This window comes from Haliotis rufescens, unplaced genomic scaffold, assembly GCF_023055435.1.
Source record: "Haliotis rufescens isolate VD_foot unplaced genomic scaffold, xgHalRufe1.0.p SCAF_4, whole genome shotgun sequence".
Taxonomy (NCBI): Eukaryota; Metazoa; Mollusca; class Gastropoda; order Lepetellida; family Haliotidae; genus Haliotis; species Haliotis rufescens.
The window spans coordinates 4,406,331-4,423,684 of record NW_025964112.1 but is presented as its reverse complement, the minus strand read 5'-3'; the positions used below and the strand labels follow the sequence as shown (position 1 = coordinate 4,423,684).

General features: G+C 42.9%; 1 protein-coding gene across 4 annotated transcripts in view; it reads right to left on the bottom strand.

The window, feature by feature from the left end:
• Positions 1-17,354, bottom strand: part of LOC124142996 (dynein axonemal heavy chain 7-like) — a 95,467-nt gene that overhangs the window by 56,671 nt on the left and 21,442 nt on the right. For all 4 annotated transcript variants that reach the window (XM_048382467.1, XM_048382468.1, XM_048382469.1 and 1 more), the window contains exons 16-31: positions 17,084-17,220; positions 15,213-15,348; positions 13,828-14,091; positions 12,910-13,058; positions 11,868-12,141; positions 11,269-11,375; positions 10,926-11,124; positions 10,141-10,494; positions 8,517-8,626; positions 7,606-7,774; positions 7,384-7,486; positions 6,335-6,462; positions 2,158-2,370; positions 1,273-1,506; positions 596-709; positions 185-334 (exon numbers count right to left, since the gene is read on the bottom strand). In XM_048382467.1, coding sequence (XP_048238424.1) covers positions 185-334; positions 596-709; positions 1,273-1,506; positions 2,158-2,370; positions 6,335-6,462; positions 7,384-7,486; positions 7,606-7,774; positions 8,517-8,626; positions 10,141-10,494; positions 10,926-11,124; positions 11,269-11,375; positions 11,868-12,141; positions 12,910-13,058; positions 13,828-14,091; positions 15,213-15,348; positions 17,084-17,220 — 2,841 coding nt within the window. The remainder of the gene's footprint in view (positions 1-184; positions 335-595; positions 710-1,272; positions 1,507-2,157; positions 2,371-6,334; positions 6,463-7,383; positions 7,487-7,605; positions 7,775-8,516; positions 8,627-10,140; positions 10,495-10,925; positions 11,125-11,268; positions 11,376-11,867; positions 12,142-12,909; positions 13,059-13,827; positions 14,092-15,212; positions 15,349-17,083; positions 17,221-17,354) is intronic.

Genomic DNA, 17,354 nt, shown 5'->3' with positions numbered 1-17,354 from the left:
AAAGAGACCAACTAACAGTTTCAAGATACTAAATGATGTAGAATATAATTGCTGGAAAAGGTTTTCAAAGCATAAAAGACATAGAGGGATTTGAGGCATCAAATTCACTAACTTGTGGTGACAACAACTTCAGATTGCAACTATTCAAGTGTCAAATGACGGATGTCATGTGGAGAGTACTCACCGTGGATGTGGCGAAGGATCTGTATGACACGGCCAGGATACCGTCTGACCACTCGTGGGACACAGGGTCAAACTGACCGTACAGCTGTCCCATGGTGATGGCCTTCGGGTTGATGACAATAATCTGGACCTTATTTTCTTCCAACAGACCCTGCAAAGAAACACCATGCTGAATTAGCCACTGATTTCAACCACAATGCTAAAACTAGCAATTCAGACTTGCTTCAGAACTTATAAGGAAAAGGTCAATGAATTTGTTTGTATTACATCAAATCTATCTCACCTTCATGAGTTAATATAACTGTCCCTCACCTACGCTTAGACTCACACAGGCCATACTATCTGTAATGTTTGTCCGGTTGTTCTCTCATTATATCTCACCAACTCCAACATGTAGCTGGTGCTTTTATACCTTCTCATGGATGTCTCCCAGAGCTGCTGCCAGGACTCGGTACGCTGATGTCTTGCCACCGAATGGCTCTCCCACAATCATGAAACCGTGACGCACAATCATCATCTCGTAGATCTACAAAACATAATCAGGAAACATCATCCATCCATCCATCCATATTCAACACTTCATTAACTGGAAATATGTTCAATTAAACCTAGGATGGCACCAGTTGAAACAACATGAGACATCCATAGTTTGAGACAAGAGCTGATATGGAACAATCATGATGATACAGAAGTTTGAGAAAACATGTGTCAGTCACAGTACACATGGTGGAGCCATGGTGACAGACAACACAAAGAGTTTATAATCAACTCAAGTCCACTAATCAGGGACTCATTCAAACTCTGGAAGAACAAATGACATTTCCTTGTGGACTATCACATTTACCTTTAGGTAGATGTAGATCATTGCCGCAGATAAAAAAGCAACTTCATTTCTAACCCTACCATACTTGGTGACAAGTGTTTTACTTAATAACAAAAAGACTTTAAAGTCAGTGTGTCACACCTGAAGTAAGTTCGTCATATTTGTGCAGTGAAATTAACAACAGCAGGTTTGTTATAGTGAAGTATATGCTAAATCCAACTTTGATGACACAGTACATTGAAATGACAGTGAACTGTGGTACAAACCTGTTGGATCTTCTCCAGGAAGAAGTTCGTGCACTGGAGGTTCATCCTGGTGCAGACCTCGGCCACAGCCTGGTTGATGACCTCGTAGTCTGGGGTCGGCAGTTTGATGCCGGGGAACAGATCGGACGTGATGCCGTGGAACAGCGGCAAGTCGTGGTTGAGAAACTTGGGTAGGTTGACATCAATGATGGATCGCAACATCAGGATATTCTCATCTTCATCTGGGTATTTCAGCTGGAGAAGATAAACAAGGTTCATTCATCCTTTATTCCTCATATACTAGTTCATTTATTAAATAACACTTCATAATTCCGTCATCAGGCACTTGTCATTTAATATAGATTCAATCAATTGTTCTAAAGTTCATTTAAATAACCAATCCATATATCCATCTTTAATTTATAAATCCAGCATTTAATAATCGATTTTTCTGATTATTCATCCTTATCTATGTTACAGACTTTCAAGAGTTGTCTCCCCTAGGTTCGTCAAATTAACCTTGTATTATTATTAATTGACCTTGACCTATTGTTTTGTTTGTTGCAATATTGCAATTCAGCAATATTTCAGCGGTCTGTTAATAATCGATTCTGGAAAAGACAAGCCAGTGCATAAGCATCGATCTACGTATTTGGGATACGATGACATGCATCAACAGAGTCAGCAACTCTGATCACCTGATCTGTTAGTTGCCTCTTACGACAAGCATGGGTTGCTGAAGAACAATGCTAACCTGGATCTTCCTTGACTAATGGATTGTTTGATACATCATAACAATCACAGTTTAAGACATATACCTTATAATTCAGTACCTTTAAAACATTTAAAAACTAACAAAATCAGACAGGCTGAATCATAACTGCTCAGTCAAAATGACAACTGTACCTTTAAGTTTGCAGCAGCAGTGAGCACAGACTTGACGGCTCTCATGCCGTAATCATAGTGATGTTGTGAAGACAGCTGCTCCGAGCACAATCTGTACACGGCCACAATCTTCACCGACAGTGGGCGTGCCTGGACAAAGCCACAGGAATACAGCGAGATCTCCGCAATCAGGGCGTAGTCTGGCACCATCATGGCCACAGTCCGGAACAGAGCCTGCAAGTAGACGAAACAATCAGCAATAGATATAAAACATACAAGTGTTTTCCCCTTTCATGTAACCAATACACTGTGATATTGTACAGTGCGGGAGTGAGTGAATATGGTTTTATGTCTCTTTTAGCATAATTCCAGCAATACCACGGCCGGGGACACCAGTAGTGGGTTTCATACAATGTAGCCATGTACAGAATGGAACCGAGGGCTTCAGATGGCAAGTAAAGGCCTTAGCCACTGGATGACCTAACTGCCCAAAAGAGTGTACAAGGCTAATAGTAATACCTGTACCTTAAAGTGGACCTTGGATACACAATATATTGATGTCACAAAATGTTGTTCACAGTATGAAAATTCTGCTGTGCAGTTTTACCTGATATGATACTTCTAAAAATTGAAAAAGCATTTTTTGTTTGGGTACAATTTGTTGAGCAATTACTGCTATATCACGATGGCCTAGAATGATCAAGTTTGGACCAGACAAACCAATGGTTGATAGCATAAACATTCATCAACATTTTGGACACACAATCATCAATGTCACACACAATAACGACCAGACAGTTGTCAGAGCACCATCGGAATAATCCAGTCACACTGTAAGGCCCCGATCACAAGTCAGGTGTTACGTCAACGATGGATACTGAGCACCTATTTGTCCCTAGAACCCCACCTATATTAGGACCATGTTGAACCGAGATCTTCACCCACACTAGGACCATGTTGAACCAAGATCCTCACCCACACTAGGACCATGTTGAACCAAGATCCTCACCCACACTAGGACCATGTTGAACCAAGATCCTCACCCACACTAAGACCATGTTGAACCAAGATCCTCATCCACACTAGGACCATGTTGAACCAAGATCTTCATCCACACTAGGACCATGTTGAACTATGATCCACATCCACACTAGGACCATGTTGAACTATGATCCTCACCCACACTAGGACCATGTTGAACTATGATCCACATCCACACTAGAACCATGTTGAACTATGATCCACATCCACACTAGGACCATGTTGAAACAAGATCCTCACCCACACTAGGACCATGTTGAACAAAGATCCTCACCCACACTAGGACCATGTTGAACCAAGATCCACATCCACACTAGGACCATGTTGAACCAAGATCCTCATCCACACTAGGACCATGTTGAGCCAAGATCTCCACCCACACTAGGACCATGTTGAACCAAGATCCACACCCACACTAGGACCATGTTGAAACAAGATCCTCACCCACACTAGGACCATGTTGAACAAAGATCCTCACCCACACTAGGACCATGTTGAACCAAGATCCACACCCACACTAAGACAATGTTGAACCAAGATCCTCATCCACACTAGGACCATGTTGAACCAAGATCTCCACCCACACTAAGACCATGTTGAACCAAGATCCCCAACTACACTAGGACCATGTTGAACCAAGATCCACACCCACACTAGGACCATGTTGAACCAAGATCCACATCCACACTAGGACCATGTTGAACCAAGATCCTCATCCACACTAGGACCATGTTGAACCGAGATCTCCACCCACACTAGGACCATGTTGAACCAAGATCCACATCCACACTAGGACCATGTTGAACCAAGATCCTCATCCACACTAGGACCATGTTGAACCAAGATCTCCACCCACACTAGGACCATGTTGAACCAAGATCCACACCCACACTAGGACCATGTTGAAACAAGATCCTCACCCACACTAGGACCATGTTGAACAAAGATCCTCACCCACACTAGGACCATGTTGAACCAAGATCCACACCCACACTAAGACAATGTTGAACCAAGATCCTCATCCACACTAGGACCATGTTGAAACAAGATCCTCACCCACACTAGGACCATGTTGAACAAAGATCCTCACCCACACTAGGACCATGTTGAACCAAGATCCACATCCACACTAGGACCATGTTGAACCAAGATCCTCATCCACACTAGGACCATGTTGAGCCAAGATCTCCACCCACACTAGGACCATGTTGAACCAAGATCCACACCCACACTAGGACCATGTTGAAACAAGATCCTCACCCACACTAGGACCATGTTGAACAAAGATCCTCACCCACACTAGGACCATGTTGAACCAAGATCCACACCCACACTAAGACAATGTTGAACCAAGATCCTCATCCACACTAGGACCATGTTGAACCAAGATCTCCACCCACACTAAGACCATGTTGAACCAAGATCCCCAACTACACTAGGACCATGTTGAACCAAGATCCACACCCACACTAGGACCATGTTGAACCAAGATCCACATCCACACTAGGACCATGTTGAACCAAGATCCTCATCCACACTAGGACCATGTTGAACCGAGATCTCCACCCACACTAGGACCATGTTGAACCAAGATCCACATCCACACTAGGACCATGTTGAACCAAGATCCTCATCCACACTAGGACCATGTTGAACCAAGATCTCCACCCACACTAGGACCATGTTGAACCAAGATCCACACCCACACTAGGACCATGTTGAAACAAGATCCTCACCCACACTAGGACCATGTTGAACAAAGATCCTCACCCACACTAGGACCATGTTGAACCAAGATCCACACCCACACTAAGACAATGTTGAACCAAGATCCTCACCCACACTAGGACCATGTTGAACTAAGATCCTCACCCACACTAGGACCATGTTGAACCAAGATCCACACCCACACTAGGACCATGTTGAACCAAGATCCACACCCACACTAGGACCATGTTGAACCAAGATCCTCACCCACACTAGGACCATGTTGAACTAAGATCCTCACCCACACTAGGACCATGTTGAACCAAGATCCACACCCACACTAGGACCATGTTGAACCAAGATCTCCACCCACACTAGGACCATGTTGAACCGAGATCTCCACCCACACTAGGACCATGTTGTACAAAGATCTCCACCCACACTAGGACCATGTTGAACAAAGATCCTCACCCACACTAGGACCATGTTGAACCAAGATCCCCAACTACACAAGGACCATGTTGAACCAAGATCCCCAACTACACTAGGACCATGTTGAACCAAGATCCCCAACTACACTAGGACCATGTTGAACCAAGATCCTCACCCACACTAGGACCATGTTGAACCAAGATCTCCACCCACACTAGGACCATGTTGAACCAAGATCCCCAACTACACTAGGACCATGTTGAACCAAGATCCACACCCACACTAGGACCATGTTGAACCAAGATCCTCACCCACACTAGGACCATGTTGAACTAAGATCCTCACCCACACTAGGACCATGTTGAACCAAGATCCACACCCACACTAGGACCATGTTGAACCAAGATCCACACCCACACTAGGACCATGTTGAACAAAGATCCTCACCCACACTAGGACCATGTTGAACTAAGATCCTCACCCACACAAGAACCATGTTGAACCAAGATCCACACCCACACTAGGACCATGTTGAACTAAGATCCACACCCACACTAGGACCATGTTGAACAAAGATCCTCACCCACACTAGGACCATGTTGAACTAAGATCCTCACCCACACTAGGACCATGTTGAACCAAGATCCACACCCACACTAGGACCATGTTGAACCAAGATCTCCACCCACACTAGGACCATGTTGAACCGAGATCTCCACCCACACTAGGACCATGTTGTACAAAGATCTCCACCCACACTAGGACCATGTTGAACAAAGATCCTCACCCACACTAGGACCATGTTGAACCAAGATCCCCAACTACACTAGGACCATGTTGAACCAAGATCCCCAACTACACTAGGACCATGTTGAACCAAGATCCCCAACTACACTAGGACCATGTTGAACCAAGATCCACACCCACACTAGGACCATGTTAAACCAAGATCCACACCCACACTAGGACCATGTTGAACCTAGATCCTCACCCACACTAGGACCATGTTGAAGCTTACCTTGAGGTTGTCTGGCAGCTCGGAACGCCCAGCATAACCTGGGTTCATAGTGATGAAGACAGAGCAGGTTGGGTTAAGATGGATCTCTGTCCCCTCAAACAACAGAGTGTCCTGTCCCGCACTGATACCTGAAAACAATCATTGAACAACTGAAGTAAACATTTTACCCATAGGGCACAAAAGTAGGTGAAATTATTTTGATGAATTCTCCCTGAGCATTCTGATTGGCTAGTTCACACCAACGGTTCCATTGTTTACAATATTTCCAAAGAGGACGATAACAAACGATATCAAATAAAGACAGTGTCGCAAATAACTTATAGATGACGTCATGTAATCTTCATGGGGTCACAAATGATTTAGCTTGCCGCTGTTTCAACAATAGATGTTTTAGGAAATCAACATTTTTCTTCATTGTTTCAGAAAAAACAACCTTCTCCCAAAGACAGATAATTTGTCCCTCATGTATTAAAGTTGACAGTTCCTCGTCCAGGATTGGAATATTTTACTCAGGACATACAAGCCATAACTCCTGAGCTGCAAGTAGCTTATTCTGTAAATATGACCAATCATGAGATCAGTGACTTTATGTGTGAAAAATTACATTTGAATTTTCATTATATTTTAACACTACAGCATCTTCGGAACACAAAAATACAATTCACAAGCTTCATTTAACATTTATTACAGAGATACATGACATCCCACATGGCTGTCTTCACTGAAGTAAGTTGACTTGAAACATCTTTATGATGTCATAGCACAACTGTATCCTAGCACCCATAAGGTCCCTTTCCCTGGTGGGTCAAAAATATTAATCCAACCTGTCACTGTCCAGGAGGTGTGTTTTGGGGTATCTAAGTTCAGATAACTGAGTCAGATTGTGTAGCATAGTCAATATACTGCACCATGCGTCTTGGATTATCATGAATAATTTCATCCCGGGAGTAAAAACTTGTAAAACATCTGCACTAGACTGACACAGAAACTGTTTTCAGCTAGTTTCACAAGTAAATGAAATACAAAGGGAGACAACTGCAACAGTTTACCTCTCTGAATGGTCAGGATCTGTTGGGCCACCACAGACAATACTTCCAGGTCAATTCGGTTGAACTCATCAAAACAGGACCAGGCACCGCAGGAGGCCAAACCCTGGAAGTAACAGATACATGATCAATCTCTACTCAAACACACAAGCAAACACAGCAGGCCTATAGAGCAAACCCATCACTTGTCTTTCACAACTATCAAATTCTTTTGGTGCAACTCACTTTGAAGAACTTTCCCAGGGCAATGTAGTCGAGACCATCTGAACAGTTGAAGACGACACACTGTTTGGCAACGGCTTTGGCCAGATCCTTGGTGGTCTCTGTCTTCCCGGTTCCAGCTGGTCCTTCTGGAGCTCCTCCCAGGTGAAGATGTAGAGCTCCGAACAGGGTTCTGGGAACATTACACTACACTATACCCTTGGAGACATTACTGTAGGAATTGGTCACTTATTATAGGAAGGGGGATTGGTCAGGATGGGGATGGGGATGGGGATGGGTTGGGATGAGATGGGGTGGGATGGGGTGGAATTGGGTGGGGACGGGTAGGATGGGGATGGGTGGGATGGGGTGAATTGGGTGGGAATGGGAAGGATTGGGGTGGGTAGGGTTGTTGGATAGGGGGTGGGGGGTGGGGGTGGTGGGGTGGTGGTGGTAGGGATGGGGGTGGTAGGGATGGGGGTGGTAGGGATGGGGGTGGTGGGTGATATTGGTGTTAGGACTGTATAGTTCATATTTTCTGACATCATAGCAGCCAACAATATCTCATTTTTGAGCAACATGATTCATGAGAATGTCAATCTGATGCAATACAAATTCCAGGCTGCAATACCTAGCCCTTATAGACAGTAATCAATTCCACTACATTCTACATACTGTCCAGCAGGATTACTGGATTATACACAGGAATTTCTTTCTTAATGACAAGGAAAGACAAATATTATTTTACAGGAGTAAAAGTGAAGTAAAAGAGTTGGGTCTATGCTTGAAATCCCAGTGAATGAGAGATCGAAACAAACGGGAACAGCAATAACACAGGCCTCTAAGAGTCATAATCAGGGCGAATCTCAGATTCAAACCCAGTCAACAGCAGATCCTGGCCCACTATGTGCAATGCATGGCTGATGTAAACTCACCTGTAACACCTGTCAGTCAAAGGTGTGATAACGAGGCGTCCGGTGTTGCCAAGGTACTCGTAGCCGTACTTCAGCATGGAGTTGATCATTCGAGTCACCATCTGGTTATCCTGAAAACACAGAGAAGACGTTTACACTGAAGTCACTCTCCTACCCAGAGTTCCATGCGGCCGGCAGCCAGCTAGCATAGTACCTCTGCCACAGGCCAGCGCCATGTGACGATTCGTCACATCTTTCACAGTCCATTCAAGATATTGCATATGCTTTTCATCCGTTTCATGTTTGACAAGTCTACACATTTTCATAAACAAATGTCAAAGAATGGTTAACTTTCATTGAGAAAGTATGCAAATACGTAAAAATCTACTTGTTTTTGCGTAGTTATCCTATGTTTACATTGGTTGAACGGCTCCACGTGCTGTCATCGAAGCGCAATGGAGAGCTAGCGACACGGTCACTTTGATGCATAAATATATATTGTCATGCAACTCACTGTCGCAGTTGTAGTAGCATATCTATATAGTTATGCAAAACAATATGTAAAGCGCCCCCAAATACTTACATTAGTCCGTTCTATACTGATTTCTGAAAAAGCGCGTTTGTTTACAAACAAGAGAAAAGTCCGGTCACGTGATATGCAAATTAGCCTGTGGCAGTGGTGTTATGCTGAGTCACCACTGCGACGGAGTGTGCACTGAAGTGTGATATGCTTCATCTTAACCCGGTAACCCTGCCAGTCAAATCTATACTGAGGACAGGACTAACTTATTAGTTTCAACCTTTTTGTTCCATGAACGTGATGTTTTGTACAGATACAAATCACATTGACTGAACTAAAACAGTTGAAATCCATATTATCTTCATGCATATTAGACTGCAAAAAGATACTGATAAAATCTGTCCCAAATGTCTTCAGAAATTCTCTCTGCAGGTTGAAAACACATTTTAGATACAATTCCAAGAAGTAACCAATGCACCAGTTCAAGTACTAGCATACTCAAGCTTGACTAGGTCCGAAGTACTTTCTTGCTTGTCATAAGGGAGACTTAATTAATTTGAGTGGTCAAGTTGGTGACCCTTCATGTCATCCTAGTCTCATAGTCTGGCCCAGATTCGAATATTTACAAGCTGCCGTGATATTGCTGACTTTGGAGGAAAAGAAAAGATACCCAAAAGTCATTTTTTACAGGAATGAACAAGCATGAAATACTCATATTCCCTGTCAATATGACATAAATATGAAAACTCGAAAAAACTATCAAAAGGCACCAGTTTACCAATGGACCTATCTATTTGCCAAGTTTGGTGAAGAAATATTGTAGGGTTTTCAAGATCAACTCCAGAAAGGGGCACTACCGCCATTTTCAGACTATGTGCCAAGTAAGGATACGATATCTCTCATAAGTTTTTAGTTCTACTCAGGAAATGAAACGTGACAGATGGACTAAAAGACAGAATGACAGAAGGCTGGATGGACGGACAGACAGCCCCATTCCTATATCCCCCTTCCACATCGTGTGGAGGGATAAGAAAGTGATAAGTGAGCCCATCTGTGTAAGGAGTCCCAAGAAGGATCCTGCTGATTCCACAAGTCTTCAGCTGTGTATCTCCATCAGCGACTCACCTCCCAGTAGTAGCGGAGCTGACTCAACCACTTGAAGTCCAGCTCATTGGAGACGCCACTCTCCACCAGGTGGGCCAACACATCTCTAGCGTGGACGTCCATGACGATCAGAGCCTGCAGTGTGACACGGTGCTGTTTGGAAAGCTTGCCTCGGACCAGGGCAACAATCTCATCAATCTGTTCATTGTTTACAGTCAGGTAGTCCGCCAGGGCCTTCTGGCCCGACCTGATTGCCTCGTGGATGTAGGATGTCCAGTATTTCTGGGATACACACAGGACAGCTTGACCAGACCAGTGTCTCACCCACTCACCCCTGGGTGTCTTCAAGTAGGCTTCCTGAGATTCTCCAATAACCTGCAAAGTAAGAGTGGGAAATAGTGAACACTACAATTATAATTCCCAACCTTGAACAAAGAAACTGTCATACAATAATTCCCAACCTTGAACAGAGAAACTGTCATACAATAATTCACAACCTTGAACAAAGAAACTGTCATACAATAATTCTCAACCTTGAATAGAGAAACAGTCAAATTTCAATAATTCCCAATCATGCACAGAGAAACTGCCATACAATAATTCACAATCATCCAGAGAGAAACTGCAATGCAATAATTCACAATCATCCACAGAGAAACTGCAATGCAATAATTCACAATCATCCACAGAGAAACTGCAACGCAATAATTCACAATCATGCAGAGAATCAATCATAATTCCCCAAATTGGATGGATATCCTGTCATATCCCCTTGTGTAGAGAGGTAAAATATCACAATTTCCTACCTTGTGTAGAGAGCTTATCATGTCGGCCTCCAGCTCAAGCAGCCACTTCTCCACCTGACCACGGGCCTTGGACGTGGAGATGACGTCACGTAGCTCAACCACCTCCCCTTCACTACTCTTCATGTGGGTGATATCCAACACATCCGTGAATTCTAGAGATGCAATGCCTTCAAAGCATTTCTTCAGATGGGGCTGCACTCTGAAGAAAGGATAAGATGTAGGTTGTATCATATGTACTTGATTATCGGACACATTTGTTCACATTACTGATGGAGCACCACTGACAAAGACTGTAAACTGAAATCTGTGACAATCCTTTCCATACTGCAATACTGATAGCTACCTTGTGGGATCTTTGGTCTCCGACAGGATCTCAAGCAGCTCATCATTGGACAAGAAGAAGAAACGGGGGAAGTAAAGTCGCTTCTTCTCCAGGTATTCGTTCAAGCCCTGAAGAAATACACACTCCATGTCAAAGTAACAAACATAAACCAGAAATACCATTTAGACAGAACAGTCAGCAATATTCCGGCCATACATCACCATGGCTTGTATATATATAAGGAAGGTCCCACGCCATCAGTGACACTGATGCATGACCCACCATGTCACTGAACCTCACCACCTGAACAAAGTCAGCCAGCATTAGGGAGCCTGGGGTCTGTTCTAACCATTTCTTACATTAAAATCCCGGGTATTTTATACATAAAATCCTCAAGGCTACAGATAAAATACAATACTTTTAAGAATCTATTTTTCCAGTAAATATTTTACCTCCAATTCCTAAGGTTTATTGAAAGTGTGCTGGAAACAAAAAATTGTTGACAAATGTTGCTTCAGATTTTTCTGTCTGTTTACAAAGTAATATCAAACAGTTCCTCTCAGGTTTGTATGAAATCTTAAAGGCTTATCCTCGGTCTTATCACACACATAATACATTACCTTCTGGATGAGTTCCAAAAGTTCATTGGATTTCTTCAGCCTTTCTAGAATCTTGTCAATGTCAAGTACTGCCAGAACATGCTTGTCAATCATGGCCGACTTCATGATGTCGCGCCAGTTCTTGTCGACGGTGGTGAATCTGCGTCCTTCTTCAGGCATCTGCGCCATGATGTCGGGGGAGCTGAAGATGGGCTCCAGATACAGCCAGGTGGCCTGCACCTTCAGCCACTCGTCTAGGATGTCCTGCAGGGTCATCAGCTTGGACTCCCAGTCCCTAGCACCAGATCAGGGTCAGTTACCAACAGTGTTTGAAATCATTTTAAAACCAAACAAGATAGTCCGGCAGATGACCCATAAGTTCTGCCTGCCCATCTTCAAAGTTACCTGCCTACATTCAGACATTATGAATATTGATAAATCGTGAAAAACAAAAGACAAATCGCATCTTGATTTGGTTGAAATAAAGCAAACAATTACTTGTAAATCAACAAGAAGTTATGATAAAACTGAATACGTAAGTAGTCGTAAAATTATCTGACAGACAAGTGGGCAGATGGAGCAAAATTTCACACAGCCCGACAGAAATGTTACCAGCCACGGGCAGAAAGGCAGATAGTTATTTCGGACACTGGTTACCAAATATGTATCTGATGCTGTTTCTATGTGCTTCAATACTTGATCAAATGTTGCATTGATAAATATCCACATGACAGTAACTTCAAACAGTACATCCAAATTCCAACATGAAACGTGTGACATTTTTACAGCATCTATAAGACATGATAACCGCCTTTTGTGCGTCTTATGTAGGATAATATTTCTTCTTGGGCAATGACGTTGGAAACTTGTGGGCCGTTTTGTAAGTGAGCAAACAGTGTATGCAACTGTCAGAAAGTTTTTTTGTACCTCTCAGCATATAAGAAATCATGAGGTCCTTTTACTGATGGTTCAGAGATTTACAAATGTATACTAAAACTTCAATTAACTTCTGACTTTTCTTAAATAAAGAATTAAAATGCAAAAAAGGTTGCATGAAACCTACTTTATTTCCATCTCAAATGGCTTGATGAACGGTGAGCCTCTCATTGTCTGGGTCTTGACGATGTGGTCATCAAGCAACTGCTGGATGTCGTCGATGGAGGACAAGATGGACGTCCCAGTCTCGCGGTACGGGATCATCGTGAATTCAATCTGGAATCACACAGCATGAGATGTCAGGTACTGCAACACAATGTTGCCTAAAAGGAGAATTATATTCAGAAAATGTTGAATACATTTCAATGCTGACCGGAACCAACCCTTTGACTGAGATGAGAAGTGAAAAGCACTTGGAGTCGTATTGCAACATTTCACCAAGTACCAAATGACATCAGTTCAGATCTCTAGTCTACAGCAGGATTTGTTCCCTGATAAGTCCTATTATTTGAACCATGCATTTGATAATCCTGTCAAGAAGATTTCACCAGGGTACGTTGATGTAACCTCATCTAAAGAGGGAATAGGCGACTGGCAAATGGCAGTCCTAATAAGTTTGGTCTATTTACTTACATTTAACTTTATTTACTAAAATTTTCCACTTCACACCAAGTATCGACTGTGGAGCTTAGCCTATTTTTGTCTTTATTTTTTATAACGGAGTGACTGACTGAGTGATTATTGATTTAACACCACATCAGTGTTTTTGCAGCTATTTGCCTTATAGTTGAATGTTTGTTATTTAATGCACTCAACAATATTTCAGCTATATGACGGTCAATAATCAAGGCTGGTTCAGACAATCCAGTGATTGAGATCATGAGCAATGATGTTAGGTACAATGTTACGCTATCAACCAAGTCGATGAGACTGACCACCCGATACTTTTGGTCGCCCCTTCCGAAAAGCATGGGTTGCTGAAGGCCGATTCCAACCCATAATCCCCATGGAGTGGCCCTGTATCAATGTTAAGGAGAGAACTTACCGGAGCCCACTCTCCCTTCATGCTCTCCATAGCCTTCTCCAGAGAGTACTCCTTGCTGGCTGCCTCCGAGATGCCCTCGAACTTGGTGATGTACGAATCCAGGTTCATATCGACAAACTTGGACAGGCAGTACGAGTCGTCGGGACGGATGGTGTAGCCGACAATATCTGTAACCTGGTCCCAATGTCGATCCCTCATGCCGGGGTTGAAGATGGTCTGGACAAGCGGCATGTGTTCCTTGAACTCTTCCACTTTGCCTTTCACCTGCATACATGGAGGAATTTGTGTACGACAATCTCAGGAATATTATTTTAGGACAATACCAAATTCTTCGAATTGCAATCAAAATGTGTGCATATACAGGAATCCGATCTAAGACAGATCTTTTACAGGTGGGATACTGTTTGACTTGCTGCAGAACTATACCATCCCACTATTTTTCTTTATCGTTCTCGCTATGATGTCATGTCGATGTGAAGTCACAGTTGAATGCCAGTTTTACTCTTGTGCTTCTATCTTGCTCCCATTTTTCGCATCCTTATTCCTTTTACAATACTTAAGTTCTTTTTTTAAGTTAAGCTCTGAAAACCAAAACTAAACTGATTAGTTTTAATTATGTTCAAAAAGGGATATGCCTTTCATCATCAAAAAAGGAAATAGTGGCATCAAATAGAAGTAGTACGCTAAATACACCAAACTAACATAAACAAGAGGACAAAGTCATCAATATTCCACGCAATTGTAAATTCTTGTCACAATTATATATAAGAAACTTGTTGCCATGGAAATTCGAAACAAATTTTTTGAAAAAATCATAAACTATCAACAGGCACCATGTACCAACCAACTTTGCTGAAAAATTATTGTATGGTTTTCAAGTCAAAGTGGTTGCCATGGAAACTAAAAAACTTTTTTATGTTGAAAATCCCAAACTATGAAAAGGCACCTGTTCACCACTAGACCTATCAGTGTACAAAGTTTGCTGCAGGTATATAGCAGGGTAGGTTTTTAAGATCTGCTCCGGAAACGAGCACTACCGCCATTTTCCAGCCTAACTCAAAGTTGTTGCCATGGAAACTAAAAAAAAAATTTTTAATGTCCCAAGGCACTTGTTTACCACTAGACCTATATGAACTCTGGGCCATGTGGCCATGTGGCCTTCATTCATGAATAAACTTCTTTTTCTGTTTACCACTATGCCTATCAATGTACCAAGTTAGCTGAAGAAATATTGTACGTTTTTCAAGATCTGCTCCCGAAACGACATCTTGCATGGACGGATGCACGGTTTCTATATTAGTACCCCCAAAAAAGCGTTATCTACGCCTGCATCAATAGTCACGGGGACTGCTTATACAATATGATGCCTGGTGACAAACACACACCTTGGATGTTATTTTCTTGGGAGCAGCAACGCCATCAAACTGTTTCTCCAGCTTGTACAGACCGCGCCAGATGTTGCCCACCTCCTGATCCACCACGTCAGGATCTACACCGCCCATCGGCCCGTCCATCCACTGCCTGCAGCAAGTAGGTGAACATCACACATTGCCATCAGGGGACACTCAGCAATTTCATCAGTCAAGTTGTAACAATGTGGTATATATAATTGTAGTATCGTCAATTCCTTCAGTTGCTCTTCCCCAATTTGTCCATCTCTACACTTCATTCACTCTGTCATCCCGATGCAACCATTTCTATGCATTAACTCACCTCTCAGTCAGTCATCTAATCCATCCATACTTCTATCAAACAAATCAAAGCTCTTTATCACGAGCCATCTAATCCATCTATTCATCCACGTGATCACTCACTAAAAGCCATCGAAACAATCCATTCATTCATTCACTCATTGAAGCCATCAAAACAATCCATTCATTGTCTCACTCACTCACTCATTCCAAGCCATGAAGCCATGAAGTATACCCGCCTAGAGTATCTGTCCACTCACTCACTCATTCAAAGCCATGAAGTACGTCACATACACTGTTGGTCCACTCACTCACTCCCTCCCTCCCTTCCTCCCTCACTCACTCACTCATTCATTCATTCAAAGCCATGAAGTACGTCACATACACTGTTGGTCCACTCACTCACTCACTCATTCAAAGCCATGAAGTACGTCACATACACTGTTGGTCCACTCACTCACTCACTCACTCTTTAAAAGCCATGAAATATGTCACATACACTGTTGGTCCACTCACTCACTTCCTCACTCACTCACTCATTCAAAGCCATGAAGTACGTCACATACACTGTTGGTCCACTCACTCACTCTTTAAAAGCCATGAAGTACGTCACATACACTGTTGGTCCACTCACTCACTCACTCTTTAAAAGCCATGAAGTACGTCACATACACTGTTGGTCCACTCACTCACTCACTCACTCACGCATTCAAAGCCATGAAGTACGTCACATACACTGTTGGTCCACTCACTCACTCATTCAAAGCCATGAAGTACGTCACATACACTGTTGGTCCACTCACTCACTCGATCTTTAAAAGCCATGAAGTATGTCACATACACTGTTGGTCCACTCACTCACTCATTCAAAGCCATGAAGTACGTCACATACATTGTTGGTCCACTCACTCAGTCCCTCACTCACTCACTCATTCCAAGCCATGAAGTACGTCACATACACTGTTGGTCCACTCACTCACTCATTCAAAGCCATGAAGTACGTCACATACACTGTTGGTCCACTCACTCACTCGATCTTTAAAAGCCATGAAGTATGTCACATACACTGTTGGTCCACTCACTCACTCACTCATTCAAAGCCATGAAGTACGTCACATACATTGTTGGTCCACTCACTCAGTCCCTCACTCACTTATTCAAAGCCATGAAGTATGTCACATACACTGTTGGTCCACTCTCTCACTCACTCACTCTTTAAAAGCCATGAAGTATGTCACATACACTGTTGGTCCACTCACTCACTCATTCAAAGCCATGAAGTACGTCACATACACTGTTGGTCCACTCACTCAGTCCCTCACTCACTTATTCAAAGCCATGAAGTATGTCACATACACTGTTGGTCCACTCTCTCACTCACTCACTCTTTAAAAGCCATGAAGTATGTCACATACACTGTTGGTCCACTCACTCAGTCCCTCACTCACTCATTCAAAGCCACATCCATTAATCCTCTAGCTTTGTTCCAGGTTTCTTCCATTTTGATACAATATGATGAAGTACAATCCTACTCAGTATTTGGTACTGAGATGATGAGAACTTACTTGTATTTGGAGTTGAAGTCTACAGTGGTCTCGTACAACTGTAAATACGGCTTGAGTGTGTTGATGACTGTCTGTCGCTGAGGGTAGGCTGTTGTTTGCCAGCCAAACGCCTCCTCCTCCTCATTGAAGACCTCAATCTGGACACAACATGGGTGTTAGATAAAGTCTCTTTTCAAACTATAAGAACAATAACACTTAAAAAAACTGGTTATTTAAGACAGTATTAATACTTCCTCACTCTCCGGGCTAACGCTGACTCATCACAACATAA